The sequence below is a fragment of the Cydia strobilella genome, chromosome 17, assembly GCF_947568885.1.
Source record: "Cydia strobilella chromosome 17, ilCydStro3.1, whole genome shotgun sequence".
NCBI classification, from domain to species: domain Eukaryota; kingdom Metazoa; phylum Arthropoda; class Insecta; order Lepidoptera; family Tortricidae; genus Cydia; species Cydia strobilella.
In genome coordinates, this window is record NC_086057.1 from 5,830,040 (window position 1) to 5,849,279 (window position 19,240).

At 34.1% G+C, this 19,240-nt stretch overlaps 2 protein-coding genes across 2 annotated transcripts in view; one reads left to right on the forward strand and one right to left on the reverse strand.

The window, feature by feature from the left end:
* Positions 1–3,361: 3,361 nt before the first annotated feature.
* LOC134749011 (protein sidekick-1-like) overlaps positions 3,362–19,240 on the reverse strand; it is a 160,764-nt gene continuing 144,885 nt past the window's right edge. The window contains exons 3-6 of the mRNA XM_063683900.1: positions 16,336–16,546; positions 5,285–5,402; positions 4,079–4,266; positions 3,362–3,520 (exon numbers count right to left, since the gene is read on the reverse strand). Coding sequence (XP_063539970.1) covers positions 3,411–3,520; positions 4,079–4,266; positions 5,285–5,402; positions 16,336–16,546 — 627 coding nt within the window. The 3' untranslated portion in view covers positions 3,362–3,410. The remainder of the gene's footprint in view (positions 3,521–4,078; positions 4,267–5,284; positions 5,403–16,335; positions 16,547–19,240) is intronic.
* LOC134749012 (large ribosomal subunit protein bL34m) overlaps positions 9,634–19,240 on the forward strand; it is a 559,836-nt gene continuing 550,229 nt past the window's right edge. Inside the window, exon 1 of the mRNA XM_063683901.1 lies at positions 9,634–9,647. The gene's annotated coding sequence lies outside the window, so the exon portion shown is untranslated. The remainder of the gene's footprint in view (positions 9,648–19,240) is intronic.

Here is a 19,240-nt window from a genome sequence, read left to right on the forward strand (position 1 = left end):
CGTAATTATAACGGTTTCAAAAGCAGTTGACCAAAAGCATACTTACGTATTTGTATTCCCCTGATACTCATTCCCTTGACATTTGGACCTGGGGTAAATTAGTTAGGAAAAATACAAATAAAAGATACCAAAAATGGTTTGAATTCGTAGTTCAATTGTTCTATGATAGATATGGTATAATTAGTACTAAATAAATAGTAGTGTAGTAATGATTTCGAATGCAATAACAACTAGATAATTATTACTAAGAGATAAAATTGCGTTCTGTTTATCAACATTTTTATTCCAAGAATAAAAAGCAATTTTAATACGTTCGTTTAACACCATTTAAAAAAACAAAACAGACATTTCATTTAGGTAATTACAAATTGTTCTAGGAACAAAAATAATAAAATTTATTACCACAAGAATGGTAAAAACAACTACTCACTTTTTTATTTACAACGAATCAAAATATTTACAATGCGATGATATAAATCTTTATTCTACGTTCTCCTTGCGTTATTTACAATTAAATTTACATACGTAATTAATTATCCATAAGAAAAAGTTCAATTACTAAAGCCGTGTTTTGGCCGTGTGATTTAGGTACAACGGATCAATAAGGGCAACTTGCACCATTCACTAACCCGGCGTTAACCGGTTATACCTGGAGTTACCATGGTTACCAGTAGATTTTGACACTGGGTTAACGGTTTAACCGGAGAACCCCGGGTTAATGGATGGTGCAAGTGGCGCTAAGGGGCTTAAATGAAGCGGTAAGTTTACGGGACCTGCCTTACATTATTAAATCAAACTTATTTTAGGCGGTCGTTTGATTTAGTGTTTATTTCTCACTTGCTTTTCAAAGCCATTCATTTCAAATTATTTCGTGTTTATACATTGTCGTATTAGTTTAATAAGTTAATTTTTTAACAAGCAGAAACGTCTGCGATCTATGTTATTAAGCTTAGAATAAATTTAAAAGTGGAAAAATTACTGCCTTGGGTGAGACTTGAACTCCAGAGGCCGTGAGTTCAAGTCTCACCCAAGGCAGTAATTTTTCCACTTTTAAAATTATTCTAAGCTTAATAGTTTAATAAGTTCTGAATATCTATGGCAAACATTTATTAGGTCACATTATTACGAAATATCACATGTCTAAATTAAACAAGACTATTATTATCTACATAATATTAAAAAATTTGAAAATTAGCACCTAACAAATTTTTTAAATTACCTACAAAAAAAAACAATTCTGAAAATTGTATTTGAATCAGAAATAGATTAGTAGGTACCTAATCATCATAGCCTGAACCTGAAACATACTTTCATCGCTAACATAATTTGTCAAATCAAAAGCAATGAAGAGACAGACTGCAGAGAAAAGGCACCCACCCCCTGCATACACAGTTCTGTAAATTGGTATGGACGTGGGGTACCTTTTCTCTGCAGCTGACTGTACATATTCAAGACGGACAACCTTCTACAACATTGCCTTTCTCCTGTGACATTTAATTTCTTCCATTTTAGCTAAAATCATCTACTGCTACTTATGACTTCTAAACGTAAAATGCAACTTTCCTGGCCGCTGTCATGTGAAAAGTACAATTAAAGTGTAACAAAAGCATTTTAAGCATGTTCTTGTTTAGTGGCGCCATATAATTTTATTATTTTAAAACCCATTCTAAAGAGTCAACATGCTTTATTTATGTTTTAAATCTACTTTTGTGACTATTACTGTGGTCAGTTAAGAGTTTTCTTCATTTACTACACTCCAGTTAGTTTCAGTTAAAGAACTTGTTATGTTGTCCGATGCAGCAGCATACCATTTTATATGATTTACAATAGTACGTTAGATATTTTTCAATCAGATGCTAAAACAAATGCCTAAATTAATACATAAGCATTGTTAACTCCTTATATGATAACCAATGTAATATTCATATTTTATTTTATTCGTGTTTGGAAGTTTAAATCGTCTAATTAATGTCTACTTTTCCCAATGAAAGCCTTTGTCTTCTCAAGTACTTAAAACACGATCGCCTCGGAATCGGTATTACCTACAAGGATAATTGATTTAATAACCCTTTTAAATTGAAAATGTATTAAGACTAAAGAGTGACCAATTAACGAATTGATTACTTCAGATTAATGCTTAATCAAAACTTTGGCAGACAATTCTATTACATAAATTGAAAAATATGAGTTTAAAAACTTTACGGAAGTCCCTCAATCTCAAATCGTATAATTTCGTAAATCTTCCAAGTTGAATTAATCTTACCTTTAATCCTTCGTTTATAAATCGCTGGAATATTAAAATTCGAGACTGCGACATTCTAAATAAAATTTAAGAATCCCCGGCAAGCTCGGCCGAATTTCACCTTCCCATATAAACGGAGTTTCGTTCTCATTTTAAAACTACGGGTTGGATTGTAATGAAACTTTTAACATATAATGACATGAGGTATATCTAGGTCTGTAATTAGTTTATATCGCTCCAGTTTGTCAAACAAACGAAATAGAGTAAAAACTAGTTTTGTTTCAGAGCAAACTAGCTATTCGTTTTAAAATGAGAGCATAAAACTACGTTTGTATGGAGAACCGAGCTTACCGGGGACCCTTAAGAAATTCGATGATTCAGAATTAACAAATAATTTCGTGGTCAGATTTTAGAACAATTATTAAAAAAGGATAATTACCTAAATACCTAAAATGAGGCACAAAAATTAATAGCAATACAACTCAATTGTCACTGTCTTCAATTCATATTTGTATTAAAATAAATTTTAATTATACATCTTAAATTAATTAAAAGGTGTTTATGATTTCTTTTCAGGCAAATCCTTCAAAATATTATTAGTGGAATAACATCAAACTTACATCATTGAACGTATGTTCATATTTCGTATTCAATTATCAAATACTGTTTTCTTGCTTCCTTAAATTAGTCCTTACAATTACGTATTTTATAACAATTTCCTAACGGTTTGAGTAATATCTAATGTTAATTAAGTCTATATTAACAACTTTAAAGTTTTCACATGAGTGGAGCTTTTACCTCTCGGAAACAATACTTACTTTTAGTCGTTTTCATTAACGAAATAATGTAAAATATATAAGTATATTATACATTATAAAAATTGTTCAAACATAATATAGCCGGGTATGAAGCGATAGAACTGGTTTAAATATGTGTTTCAAATGTGACAGTTTTACATGTTATACATATTATAAACGTTGGTTTTCTTTCTCATTAAGTGACAAAATTATATTTTATAAAACAACACTTCAATGAAATTGCAACTGGAACAGAATAAAAAACAATCACAAAACAATTTGAATTTCGAAGGAAATTTCATAATTAACGGATCTTGCAATCGAAGCCAAAGAAGAAGCTCCATCCTTTTCTAACGTATCGGTTAAGCCGATCATCTGCAAGCCATAGAAGAGAGCAGATAGGTGACTGCCGCGCAGCTCAGCTGCGCAGTGAGGTAGGACGACGCTCTGTTGCTCGTTTGCATGGCGGCAGGGTGCTCGCCTGTCAGAAAAAAAGGAATTGAGTAAAAGCTGATCCTGTCACATTGTAGTTTTCCTAATCGCTCACAGCTGTTTTCATTAACAGCTTACTGATGGTGGTCCTTTAGTCTACTCCGGCAAAAGCCTGATCATCAAGTTCATCTTCAAAGAGTTTGACGCCAATGTTTGTCTGTCTGTCCGTCTCTGTCTGTGGCATCGTATATCTCTAACGGATGGACCGATTTCGATGTGTTTTACGTAAAAGCCAGTTTCCTTGCGGTGGTTCTTAGCCATGTTTGATAGAAATCGATCCAGCATTTTGAAGAATAACAGCTCTTTTCCAAAATCATGTAAGGCATTTTTGGCCAAAAATATTTTTTTAAGCTATATTTTTTTTTATCAGTGCCAGGAGCACGTTGTTAGGCATGCACGTATATTTTCTTGAGTCGTTCAGGATCGCTTTCTGATCAAAAAAAGTCCAAATCTAACCTGTAAGTTCTAAGCCATTGTGTCACACTAAAATATTAGTATCCATAGTCACAGTTTGCTGCACAAGCTACAGAGCCTAGTTGGAACTCACCATTGAGCACGTGCACGGACACGGAGGCCGGGTGCGCGTTGTTGGGCACGCACGTGTAGTTCCCCGAGTCGGTCAGGGCCGCCTTGGTCACCAGCAGCTTGCTGGTGGTGCCGCCTTCCGTCTTCTCCGTCTCGAGGCTGATGCCGCCGCGGGGCGAGTCGAAGTCCACCACGGAGTTGCCGTGGTACCTGGGATGTGAAGGTTGGGTTTTACACAGAACGACCTTATCGGCTGATACCATATGCAGCAAGTATAACGTAGACTCGTTTAATATAAATAAGCTTACGGAAAAAGAAGAAGCCCTCGACTCGTTATTAAACTAACCTAAATACATAATAAATAATATAAAATCATTCAACTAACTATTGTTAGCCCCCAGATAGTAAAAACTTATTAATATAACACCTCAAACAAATACATATTACCAAATATAAAGCCAATCGGCCGCCCGTATTTACTCCTAGCGAGGACCGATTGACCCTCATCTAATACCAGTATGATGCAAAAAGGTACTTATTTATAATCATTCCGTACTTCATTATTTTAATTTTACCAAATAAAACCCAAATAATGTATTTGTGCCTCACATTGTTAAATTATCCAGGCGCTACTGTGTAGGTGTAGCTAAAAAGGCAACTAAAACGTAGATCTCGTTAGATACATTATATCTATTTTACTATGCTTGAACTTTGACATTGAGAACAATAAAGACAGGGTACCTACCTACATAAATAAATTATGAAATTATCTGGAACATGTTTATACACGTAGGTACATTATTATATAAACTGGATAATGTTTCAAGTTACGTGTATCTTGAAATATTGTCCAGTTTTTAAACCTATTCATATTAACTATTTTTATCGTTTTAAGTTATAAATGAATTTCACATGGATTCCCTAATTTTGTTGTGAAACGCCCCAACATTTAATTTATTTCATGACATAATACCTACGATTGGACTAAAATACTGTTATTATTCTAAGTAGATAATTCTATTTTCAATATTACATAAATCCTACCAGCAAGGTCAACGCAAACACATCAAGTGTCTGAATCTAAAATCGACATCCGATAAGTCCCTCCATCCCTCTGCACGTTACGTAACCATAAAAATCTACTGTTCAAACGAGACACGACTTTAACCACACAAAGTTAGGATATATTTTCCTTGAACAGTTACAAAACTTACAAATGATATCTTACCAGAGCACGGACGCGCTCGACGGTGGCGAAGAGTGCACGTTCACAGAACAAGTCAGAGATATTGTGCTTCCTTTCTTCACATATACGTCCTGAGAACCCCAGATGGAGGCTGCGGCCGCTGCAAAAACAGAAAACCAACCTTATTCCTCACAAGTCTAAGTCTAATTTAGCATAATAAATAATGATACAGAGTAATGCTGCAACGTAAAATGCACTTTATGACCCACAAAATTGGGTGGCGTTTGGTCTAATCTACAGACGCTTTGCGGGCGTTCTAGTTGAAATCTGTTCCAGATTTTGTATGTAGGTTTGCCACGGTTATGAAGTTTCATGTGAATAGATTGGTTATGAGATTCAGACTTATATTACTAGTAAAGAGAGATAGTGTGTACCCATGTGTAAACATATATATATACCTTCTCCCTATTTTAGTTTACTGTACAGTATGGATATTTTTTTCTGACTCAATTAAAGAGAGTCATTATCATTACATAGTATAAAACAGTCGCTTCCTGCTCTCTGGATGAATGTTTAGTTCTTTAAAACTGCTCAACGGATTTAAATGCGGTTTTTAATAGATATAGTGATTCAAGAGGAAGGTATATAATACATCAGCATTGCACTCGTGTGAAGCCGAGTCGGGTCGCTAGTTTCGTATAAATAGTCAAATTTAATTTAATTTCCAAATATTATCTTGATAAGCAAAATGTTTTTGATTTTAAGAATTTTCTTATGAGAGATAATATACATAACTACTTATGTAGGCATTGTAGGTAATATCTTTAACTACATTTGTAAGTTAAAAAGATCGCCATTTCACTGCGCTTTCTAAACTAAAAAATCCTTATCTTGTGGTTGTAATATCCATTCCCATTAAAATCAGAGTACAAAGAGACTAGGGTTTAATTTTAGATTCCAGTCTTACATTTTATTAATGTTCGAAATTACTGTGAAACGCAAAATACGAATGCATTAAAAGATGGTGTGTCGAAGTTCCAACTTTCAACTGTTGCTTAAGAACGTTTTGCCCGAAATGTTTTCAGCAGTTTCCCAACAGCAGGAACGTTGCAGTTGATAAATAGTACCACGCAGGCAACTCTCGAGTAAGTTTGCGGATAATTCGTTGTTATACGGGTTTAAACGCAGCTTCAATTAAAGTTGGTAACAAGTAAAGCTTCAATTTCACCAAATACGTGATAATCGTGAGAATCTTAGTGTTTCTGAGTTGAGTTATTCAATAATCAGCCGTCGTGAGGTAGATTCTGGGGCGTGAATCCATTATTTTAGTCAGCTCTTCATATTTTTTTTATTGTTTTTAAATCCTTTTCAATCTCCAAAAATGTTGTCTGACCATTTTTATACAATTGGCTAATGGTTGCCTGCCACTGACGAACGAATAAAACTAAAAAATTTAGAATATTAGAATAAAATGGTAAAATCCCCAGTGAATAAGCCGATTTCATTGAAAAATGGTTTTGGGGTAGTAAAATGTATTTACTTTAATCTCAATAATTCCTTTGAATCTATCTATAACCTCTATCACAAATATTTTAGTAAATTTAAGTATGACCTGATAAAAACCGTGACTGTTTATCTTTCCGTATAAGTTTATCTCTATTCCAGAAAAAATACGTGCGCATGTAAGTATTTGGATCGACTAAGAATTTACAAGGATATTTTTATTGGTTGGCTGTCAGAAGTACTATTTTATATTCATAAGCCGTATTCTCTGATCTGAATGCTGATTTAGGCTCAAATGCTGTAGGATATTGATATACTTTGAAATTTGGATTAAGTTATGCATGACAGAGGTTGAGAAGCACACATAATTTACAAATCACGTGCGTCCCATGTGGTTCACGCTGATTGTAACATGACATCTGCTTAGAACTGCTATTCTGTACCCTAACCATGAGTTTGACGCGGCCATATTCGATAGCAACTACGTAAAATCACTCGCAATGATTCTCTCATGTACTGATACTCGTATAAGTACCTATTCGTGCGAGCGAGATGCACTGCCTATTGTCGCGGTTGCTAATTTTTCCGGCCACAGTAAGTAGACTTTATAGTAAGGTTACTGTGCCGAACTTAGATGACTATTTGAATGCATTGAATTCACTCAGTTATTGTAAATGAAGCCTTAACTAGTCTAATTAAACTAGAACATCCTACCTAATTCGCAATCAATTGCTAGATTCTGATAAGATATACACCCGGTATAAAATGTTTTGTATTAAGTGGTGATGCTTGATGTTTTATTGTTAAGTAAGTATAATTATGTACTTTATAAGACTGACCGTTCGTTATTTTGTTAAACGATTTTTATTATATAAGTTCCTTGCAGAACACGTTTACTTATACTTTTACTTCTAAAAATAGGAATTAATTAATTAGGAATGGCGAATTAATTAATTAGGAATGGCGAAAATCGGTTGAGAATTGCGACCTCTAGAGGAGACCATTCGGGCTTACGAAAGCATTTTCGACCAAGCTGAGAGACCTTCGCTAACGCTCGGTAAATAACATTAAAAACGGTTTTCTAATGCGTGGTAATTTTATGCGAGGTAGTGGTTCCTAATGCAAGGTAGGGTTTTCATAAGGAGGCTGTGAGAGATGACTGTTTCTATAAAGACATTGTTTGCTTTGCACCCAGAAGCTGAGAGTTCACATTTGTATAGGTAATGAGCTCATACTAACGCCATTATAGAGAAACGTAAGTTATGTAATGGTGTTTTAATATGATACGCAATCTCATCTCATACGAGATGCACGCTGCATTTCAATCTACGCCTCCTTGATTAATATTATTATTCAACCTGTGCAGGTCTTAAGCGTTGCGCTTTTGCCTTCTGTCATCGTGGTTTACACGTTTTGCCAAGAATAAGTAGTAGGTAAGTTTTTAAAATACTACTACTTATCTTAGTTATTATTACTACATACAAACATATTTTTTTGTTATCTCAAGTGAGAACTTGACGCATGACACGATTTTTTTATATACGATAAAAGTGCAACCATCCTATCCGTAAAGGTCTGATTTTATTTTGAATCTAGTAGAGGAAAGAAAACGTTATTAGTAAATTAATAAAGCACTATTAATATATTTCAAAAAAATTGTCTTTTCTAAGTTAAATCAAAGAAAATTAATACTCTGCGAAATACTGCCTCTTGGTACTTATTTTGTTATTATTTAAATTGAAATAGGTTTATAATTGTGTAAGTAAATTTTCCCATCAAAAACATTACATGTAAGTAAATGATGCAAGTCCCGCAACGCAATTCTTCTACTACAAAAAAGTTGTAAGATGTAATGTGAAACCAAGTCGTTTATTCAGTGCCAGGGGGTGTTAAAACCGTAACAATATTAATTATACTAATCTGTTTTCCAATGTTTATCTTTAGCAGTATTTTTGTTTACCTACAAAGTATTTTTACTAAAGCGGTAATCTAAAAGATTTATAATGAGGGCCTGTTCTCTGTTTAGATCCTGTTCAGTATACTTACTGTGTAAAACAAAGTGCATAGTTAAGGTCACACTCGCAACAAAAGCAGTAAGAAGCAAAAACAATCCATTGCAAAGAAGTAAAGCGTGAAAAATAATAATAAATAAAATAGGGTTGTAGAGAGATACCTGAGGAGCGGGACGGGGCCTCGGTCGCCGGGGTTAAGGACTCATCTGCAATGCACAAGACAAGAGATCAGGAAGGGAGGGAATACAAAGTGACGCTGACGACCATAATAGGGGAGTGAAAGAGACAGACGGGATATTAGATTACTGAGGTTAAAATGCAAAGCGTGCTCATTGTAAATAATAAATGTGCAATTGAATTGTCGTAAAAATACCTAAAAAAAATTTGTACACACTTAAAACATACGATGTGTAAAATGTTAAGGAAAAATTTTACTTTAAAATGTCAGATTAATTTTAATCTAATTTCCAAAGCAAACTTTTTTATTTTATTTTAATTTGATGATCGGTTGCTGTTTATTGATGAGTTTGCTTACAAAAAGCAGATAAAGAGCTAATTGGTGAGTCAATTATATAATTTGAATAATGCTAGTTCTTATTAATTGAATAAAACAAATGCAAGAAATCTTAAAAAAAATTAAAGGAAGTATTTTTATGAAGAATTTGATTATAACAATAAATATGTATTTTTTAATGGAATCAATTGAATATATTTTGCCGTTAAGAGAATTCAATGTGTCATCAAAAAAATGCACCATGTGAATATCTGTGTTGTGTGATTATGTGTGCTTTTTTGTGATTCGATATTTGCGGTGACATACACCAATGTGCAATTTATTCCACCTTGTAGATATTCTAGCTTTAAACGATTTTAGCAAGCAAGATTTCAAAAATCACCACAAAACTATCTGGCAGAACAAATTGCAGACATAAAGAAAGATATTTTGTAGGAAAATATTCAGAACGGATTGTCTACATTTTTCAGGTATAACAAGCTGGGTAATTGAGCGAAACGCAATATGATGCCTGACGAATGGTAGTATCAAAAACGCGCAATCACGCAGACTACAGAAGAGGCTTAATGATTTTTAAAAATATGTCACTAACGAAATGGGTTTATTATAGGTACCTAATTGAAATCGAGACCATGCATGTTTGAAATGAAACCCAGTGTTAAGTACACGTTATAGCGTCTGCTTCCCAAAATCGATTTAAATAAAAACCTACCCATTAAGGTACTAATAAAACATGGCGTTTTATTCCCAACATGTAATAAGTATTTAATCATATTCTAGTCGACTGCCGGTTCCTCTTTCATTTATCCAATACTAGGGTATGTATTTGCTTTTTTTACTATAGTAAAAAAAGAATTAGATATTGGTTTAAACTTTCTAATTATGTAAATCAAGTTTCGGCAAACGAAAAGCACACATTTTCAATAAACGAAAGTTGCTGTTTTTGTAATAAGTAGGTATTTATATGTTTGGTCGATCTTAAGTTTTCGCTTTATAAGTTTAAAGTTATATAAAATATACCTAGTAGAGTAAGTGCCCTAAATAAGTACCCACGTCGTCATACTAAGTAACTAGCCGTATAGAAAGGTGACGCGTGACATGGTGAGTAGAGTATGTATATTGAGTTTTTTATCTATTAAGAAATTGAATAACTCGTGACCCAATTACCTAATGCAGAGCTCATTATTTAAATGAATTAAAACCCGGAAAAAGCTTTTTTAATATCACTGATACTTTTATCGTAATTTACTCCATATTCAAATCGTTCAATTTACATTATATTAATTCAAATTTTAATAAAGCATGGATTGTTGATGATATACTCAATCTAGAGCGTTCTAATATTTTATGCTCAATGCCGCCTTTGATAGTAAAAGGATGTAGAAATTGCTTACTGCCCCTTAGGGGGGGGGGGGGGAGAAATTTCCAATAAAATAGATCATACCACGTCAAACTGACACTGCTGGTGGAGGTGGTGGCATCCTATACACAAATTATTTCTCCTATATTTCCTTCGTTTGGTGGCCTATAGGTTAGGTTCTTTTAGGGTTCCGTACGTCTGGACCAATTAAGTTGAAATTTGGTATACATATATGTAAAAAAAATAATAATAAAATAATACACAAAATAGATTACCTATAGATCTATAGATTACAGAAAAACCTATTAGAAATTGCAGTCAAGCGTGAGTCGGACTTAATTCCTTAGTTTTTGATCCGACCCCTACGGGTTTTTTAAAGACATTTCACACACATTTCACATAAAAAATACATTGTTTAAATTGTGTAATGTACGGAACCCTTGGAACGCGAGTCCGACTCGCACTTGGCCGGCTTTTGTTTTAAGAATTGTATTAAGTAAATATTGAATGAAGAGGTCGCGTTGACAGTTTAGTTGAGTCTCACTTTTTAAACTTTAAGGCAGATAGCCAGGCAGTATATGTATTTGTTTTTTAAAGTTAAGCTTTTTTGAGAGTTACGCTTTATTTTCATGTGCTGGCCATATCTATGTAATTTAGTTTCCTACAAGCAATAACCTAGCAATCCTTTTATTAAAAAACACGCCGATTCATAAGCAAGAAAATCAAATAACCTAGCTGAGTTCCACGTGCTTAACAAAGACCGATTTCCCCCACTTTGTATACGAGCATTAGCCCTTTAATATGACAAGAGATGAATGTGGGATTATATCTTCGTCAGTTTTCACATTGGACGGCAGCTGGGGACAAAGTGGATCCTTGTGTATACCCAGAATTGAGATATGACATGGCGTTTTTATATTTTATAACAGTTTTTTAGATTAGTTGGTTTAGCGAATAAATATGAACCTTGCGGTCGGCGACCTTTACAATGGGGACGGAATTTTCAAGAACTTCAGAATTCTGATAGTTCACTCATTTGTGGGTGTGACTATTTTGAGTTTAATACACTATGAGACAACATAATTATGTTAATATCCGCAGACTGAGCAAATTCCTAATAATTATTAGTTTTGAATGATTCACTAGACTTATATGTATTTAATACATGTAACTGCGTCAAAATATCGGGATCTCGAAAACAATACAAAAGGTAATCACGGTCCATATCCTGGTCGATATGTCTTTTTACCAGCGAAATGTAAATATGCGTGTGTTCCTTGTCATATTCCTGTCACACGGCTACTACTTGATTAACTTGATAAAGACCAGAAATATTTATTCCGATTTCTTTTAAATTATAATTAAGTACCATTACAACAATAAAAAGTATTAATAATCAAAAACATAAGGTCATAAACCATAATAGCATTATCAGTAGCATTGTCGATAAATCGACAATATCATTTAAATGATTTCTTTGTGTAAAGAAAGTCACCAATAAGTATAATTATATAATTATAAATTAATTAAAGTGAAGATAAATTAAGTATCAATTAAGACCTTATTTTCAATCTAACATGAAAATATAAAAACAGAAATAACACTAAATTAAACTAACTAAAAATGTATATAGGTATACACATATTTACAAGTAAAAAATGGGAGCTAGCCTGGCGCCGGATGGTAAGGTGCCCAAAAGGCTTACATAATTGGAATAAGAATTCCCGAAACTTTCAGCTTAAAAATTCATAAATACACTTTTATGTTATTTAAACTAAAAGCGCTCTTAATAAAAACTTTTAAGCAAAAAATATATCCTCGTGTTAAATGCCAAGCTTTACTCTCTACATGTTCAGCGTTTCTGTCCAAATTGTAAATTACGAGCCACGTCGCCAGACAAATGGTACTTGTTGCAAAACAAATATATTATATTATTCACTACGCTTAATTTTATTTTTAAGCGTTGCGGCTAGTCTTGAATAGTCTTATCTAAGGCAATGCATTATGTTCGTACCTATCATGTTAATGTGACGGTTAGTCATGGTTAAAACATCGGCAAAGTGAGTGTCGGGCCACGCATAATGGAGGGTTCCTTACCTAGCTAAGCCATAGCTATAGCCATAGCCTAGCTATGTTGTTTAATGTATGTATAATTGTCTGTGTGTTTACGAATAAAAACTATTCTATTCTATACAAGTAAATTGGCTTACCTGCGTGGTACTTGCGTATTTTTCGTAATAATTGAGGTTTTTTTTTGGAAAAAATTCAATATTGTCCCAACTGATCATGTTCATGTGTAAGAGCAATAATATTATGCTTACACTCCGAACCATTTTACTGTTGAATCACAAACAGCTGCCATGCCCGCCATTCAATATTTATTAACTTTGATTAAGCAGCATAATCAGAAATTTTGCGACTAGCTAATGGGGAACTTATGAAACAACGAATATTTATTTATAAATATTTTATGCAACCGTTGTTTAAGAGAGGTCAAAAAAGGCGAGTGGCGTGAGTAACTTGTAAATTTAACAAATATTTTTCATGTCATCTAGTGGACTTCTACCTACGGTATGTACCTATTTTAAATAATATAATCTAAGACAGGTTCTGTTGGAGGATAAAAAAAAAAAAATCCAGCCAAGTGCGAGGCGGACTCGCCCACCGAGGGTTCCGTACTTTTTAGTATTTTTTGTTATAGCGGCAACAGAAATACATCATCTCAGAAAATTTCAATTGTCTAGCTATCACGGTTCATGAGATACAGCCCGGTGACAGACAGACGGACAGACGGACAGCGGAGTCTTAGTAATAGGGTCCCGTTTTTACTCTTTGGATACGGAACCCTAAAAAAACATGTTTACGGTTCACTTATTTGTCAGAGATGACATTTAAAATAAAGTTGGGAATAATGTATTTCATACAATATTTTTTAAGTGGTCTTTACACTAAGTATCGAAAAGTGCCAAAAAGATACTGCGTGTATGCACAAATGCGTCTTTGGGGAATAGACTAAAGACTTGTCTTGACAACTATAAGGTAGGGTTTTAAAGATGTGTACACGACCCTTTATATGACAAAATAAATAAAAGTACGGGAGTATAAAAAAATATTAACATTCACTGCCAGCGATCCGCTAGGCTGGTTCTCTATGTGCGTAGCCAACGGGCAATCGTTAACGCTTCGTAGCGAACGAAACGCAACTGTTATTGTCGCACTAGTATGGAAGAGTGATAGAGAGAGATGACTACGATACCCCACGGAGCGTTAGCGATTGGCACGTTGGCTACACTTCCTGGTCGTAGGTACATACGGTTTTTGCCATTTTATCGGTATCGGTTATAGTTACCGGCTGTGGCATGTAATACGAGCCAAAAAATTAAACTATAGGCTGTACTCATCATACTGACCAACATTTGTTCAGCGACTTTTAAAAATAACGTCTTTTGATTTTTAATACATTTTTAGTTTATTCTAAGACGCAATGTTTTGCGAATTTTGTTATGTTTAAGGCGTGACAAGCAACGTCAACCACAATGAATTGATAACGGCGTATTGAATATAATAATATTTTGTATGAAAATAGGAAGTCTAAAGACTTCATAATATTTAAAAGTTATTGAACAAAAGTGTCACCGTTTGAGGAGTACAATCTATGTTTTAATTACTTGCTCGTGTTATAAGCCACACCCGGTATACGTGTCGTTTTCAAGCGAAAGGTACCACATTGTCGCTTGCCATAATAAGGACACTGTGATAGGTTTTTCGTATAAAGATACAAGCAATTCTCGTCCTTATGTTAAGCGACAATGTGGTACCTTTTGATTGAAAACGTCACATATATCGCTAGTAGCGCGCGCGTTGCCCGCGCTGACACTGAATCTGTTAAGCATACCTACTATCGCTATGAAAAATTATTACTTAGTTTATTATTTGCTATCGTGAAATTAAATAATTAAGTAATTCTGTAAAAAAATGTCTTGCAAAGCATGCCGGAAATTAAATTAATGGAACGATAAGCAAATTTTCATTTATCAAATTTGGATTTATAATGATTTCTGTAAAGTGTGTGCCTGAAAGTTGTTATTACTATTTACACAGCTATACGACCACCTGTTTGATTTATATTTTATTGTATTAATTAATTGCTTAGAAAGCAGAAGCTTACAATTATATTTTTTTATGAACTGTAATAGATGACATGTCATATATTAAAGAAAAAGTGACGAAGCCCTCCAGTGGTGAAGGCCGGATTCGAACCGCACCATTGACCACTGGAGAGCTTCGTCACTTTTTCTTTAATACATAACATCTAAAATTACAGTTTAAATTTATATATATAGTAGTGTGACTACTTAATAAAGAGACAAATCAAAACATTTAATAAAATAATTTGATTTGTTACCAAAGTTGTTAATATTGTTTTTATTAAGTCAAGAAACTGAATACCAGTGTGATATTTGAATCCGCAAGCTTTGCTTCACCAGGAGCCCGATTTAAATTTAACAACTTGGTTTGGGATGACCTTAGTTAGTTAGTTAGTTTTGCTGGGCATTTTCCACAAATCGACATCCAATGTGCCTATTTTGCGTGATTGGGACGACCTTGAAGATCGCTCACTCTGATGCAAAATGAAGTGAAAGTCGTGCATGAGTGCATGACATGCGCAAGAATCACCAAGACGATCGTAAAGGTCATATCAAAACTTCTGATCTGTATCATAACAAGTTGTTCAATCTGAATCGGGCTCTAAAGCCAATGCAACTTAAGAGCCCCCGGCAAGCTCGGTTCTCCATACAAACGTAGTTACGCTTTCATTTTAAAACGACTAGCTAGATTGCTCTGAAACTTTGTACTTACAATAGGATAAGGTATATCGGTATATAGGTCTGTAATTAGTTTATGTAGCTTCAGATAAGTTTTTCGTACAAAATTGGTTTTTGTTTTATTTCGTTTGTTTTATATACTAGAGCTATACAACTTATTACAGACCTAGATATGCCTCAAATCACTGCATGTGCAGTTTTATTACAATCCAACACGCAGTTTTAAAATGAGAACGGAACTCCGTTTGTATGGGAAGGTGAAATTCGGCCGAGCTTGCCAGGGACTCCTAATCATGCCAATAACCATTTGAACTAGCGAGCGCTACGGCCTCAAACTCCTGCACTCCGTTTTAAACTATTCCTTCGGGAAACGATCACAAGCACTCGTGGGCCATGTAATTTTTAAATTTTTGCACTAAAGAAAAACGTAACTTTGTTAGGTATTGAAAAGAGTAGAAGTCTATTCGAAAGAGCTGGCGTGATCGTACTAAACGGTTAATATTCGGAATCGGAATTCTGCACTAGATTTTATGAATCAATGAGCGGTATTCAGATTTTACAATTTGTTAAAATGTTTATAATATTGGCCTTGAAACATCTGGCAGTGGATACCGCGCGCATCGATAAGCACGATCGTATACCTAGTATCAAAAAGTTATTGATTCTAATAGGTAAGAGGAGAGTAGGTGTGTTGCACCGTATGTTTTGTTATTGAGCTGCCAGTGCCATCTCGTGTAGCCGCCTAATTTGAAACAAGAAGTTATCTTAGACTTTACTCATCTATTACAATTAATGAGTCTTTCACAGTATCAACATCAAAACAATAACATATTTTAAAATCAGAATGCCGCTCAATTGTATTATTTGTATAAAATTACCTTCAACTGTCAAAAACACCGCCATATTGATCTTCGGCTCCGTGTTGATCTGGCACTCGTAGACGCCGGCGTCCCGCGGCTGCACGTAGTCCACCTTCAGGTCCCAGTCATCGGAGGGCTCGGGGTGGAGTACGCTGAATCGCGCGTCGCCCGTGTACGTGAAGATGTGGGACGTCAGGATGTGGAGGTCGCGTTTACGCATCCACGATACCTGGGGAGAGATTTCAATGAATACCAGCGTCTAACACTGTTAACTGATTATTCTTAATCATATTGCAAAACTGGTCAGCGCTAAATCACGAAACATTGTCGTTTCGCTTCTACGAAGGAATTTCGCTACATACCGGGTTAAAATATAGAACTTTTCTGCTTGCAGAACATGCCTATCTACTCTTGCTGCTGAATAAATATAAATGCTTATTAATAACATTGCTAGTTCTATTTAAAATAAAATAAAAATATAAATGATTTATTCAGTAACTTAATAACAATATGCAGGTTGGTGTCTCTTTTTAAGTATACAAAATACTTGTGTTTAGATACACCGCTCTTCCTTACTGGTTTGTTTAATAACAATATCAAAACAACAGTTAAAACAAACAAAACAATTTTTAGTAAATTTGGAGGCCTGTGTTTATAATTAGTTCAATTAAATTTGCCTTAACTTACTCAGATTTAAGGTAAAATATGTTCAATTACAACAAATATCAACTTGTTTTTTTAAATACACAGAAATTAAAATCCTCATATTTACTCCAAAGAATTTGATGTTGCCGCTGGTGTGGTATAACAGTTATTTATTTAACAAGCCGCTTAATAATATTGTTTAAGCTAAGAGCATCAAACGTTTCATCGACATTAGTTTGTTTAATCACCAGTATGTAATAAAACGTCATAAAAATGTGCATTTTGCACCACTCGCGTGTTCCCACTTTCCTACAGTATGAATTATTTATGAGCCACTCTTGCACATTTAACTGTAAAACGTGTTTTGTTGTTTTCAAATGGTCCAGTTTTAATGACTTTAGAAGTGAATTAACTATAATGAAGGTTAATTAGCGTCGTGGAAAAACTCGGCGGATAAATGTACGTATCTGCGATTAAGCAATTTTGGAATGGAAGTTACCTAACTTCCATGATGCATGCAGTCGAACATTGCACCATTAACTGTAGGTACCTTGTTAATGTTAGACTAGTTAGGTGCTAGGTTAATGGTGCAATGTTAGACTAAATCATATGATTTTGTAATCTTATGATAATACCAGCTCGCCATCAAAGCCAGATTGTATTTACGGCCTTTGGTCATGCAGGTCCTTGAGGGAGGCATAATTTCAATACTAAAATCATTACTCAATATTATATTATTATGTAGATTAGTTAAGGGGGCCTATTCTGATTATAAAAACAGGTTATGAATTTGACCTGGACTTGTTATATAATGGATATGATTTGTCAGTGATAAATGTGACGTTTCTGGTTGAAGAATTCAGACTCCATAACAAATCCAGATAAATGCATAACCTCCTATCCTGCTATAATAATAAAATTTCAATCTGCCAGATAAATGGAGATTGCTGAAAATGTGACTACGAAATAGTTGTTGATATTTTACACCATATACAATACATTTTCTTTAAGTTACGTATTTAAAATACTCTTAGCAAATGGTAGTTTTTATGATAGCTACTAAATAATGTACTCTTCATTGACGCGTAAAGTACTCAAAAATTGTATAATTGGATTAATCAACTTATTCTTGTCATTCGTTGCCATGGTTAATATCACCCGGGTCACTCTCACAACACTGGTTTTATGGTTTTATACTTATGGCTGTTCTAAGACAACTCCATAATTTGTCATATTTAATTGGCATATTAGTACCTACAGTCGCCATCAGATATACACCGTGTTATTTTTGATTTCCGTTAATTTTAAGGGGAGATTCTTCAGGCTAAATAAAGTTAATTTCTCTAAGAAACTAGAATTTTAACTCTTACAGTTTTTGAGATATTCAATAAATAAATTTAATTGCTGAGCCTGTGTAAAAGATTCTTCATTGCCTTCAAATTTTATTTATTTTTTAAGTTTCGTCAGTAAAGAGTTTTCCATTGATAGCTATTCACTACAAGAAGGTTACTGAGGTGAGTTAGTTTGACAATTCCGACATTACCCACTTTTCTTTCATTATGTGTCACACTAACTTTTACGTAACTCTAAAGGACCTTTTACAATGCAATATTCATTTATTTTGTATGAAAAAGGAAAAAAAAATTTTTTTTTCGAATTTTACAAAAAGCGATATACCAGGTAGCTTCTATTAATGTACCAAGCAACGTGTCGAATTTAACGGAAATCAAAAAAACACGGTGTATAGGAGCTGCCAAGGTGTTTACAAAATCCGAACACGCACTCTAACGCCTTGACAATAGGCGCGTGTTCAGATATTTACGAGCACCTTGGCCGCTCCGATATATCTGATAACTGATGGCGACTATACTATACAACTATACATTTCTTGCCTGGCATTTGCCGTCTGGCTATCGGGACAGAATAACACCCCGAGATACAGAATATACCCGTTTGACATTATTCGTGTACTTAGCAATTTAAGAGAAATTTAATTCACCTTTGAATGAGGATTTTAATCGAGTCGCCGGGATTAGTCGGGTTCATGTTAAATGGAGCTCGTCAATTAATATTAACGAAGGAAAAATAAACTGAGAAAACTCCGAAACATTTATTTTACTAAGCGCAATTATCTAAATCTCTTATATCTGAATATTTTGATTTGTGTTTTTGAAGTAGTCACACTACTATATATAAATTATAAACTGAAATAGATGTCATATATTAAAGGAAAAGTTACGAAGCCCTCCAGTGGTGAAGGCCGGATTCGAACCGGCGT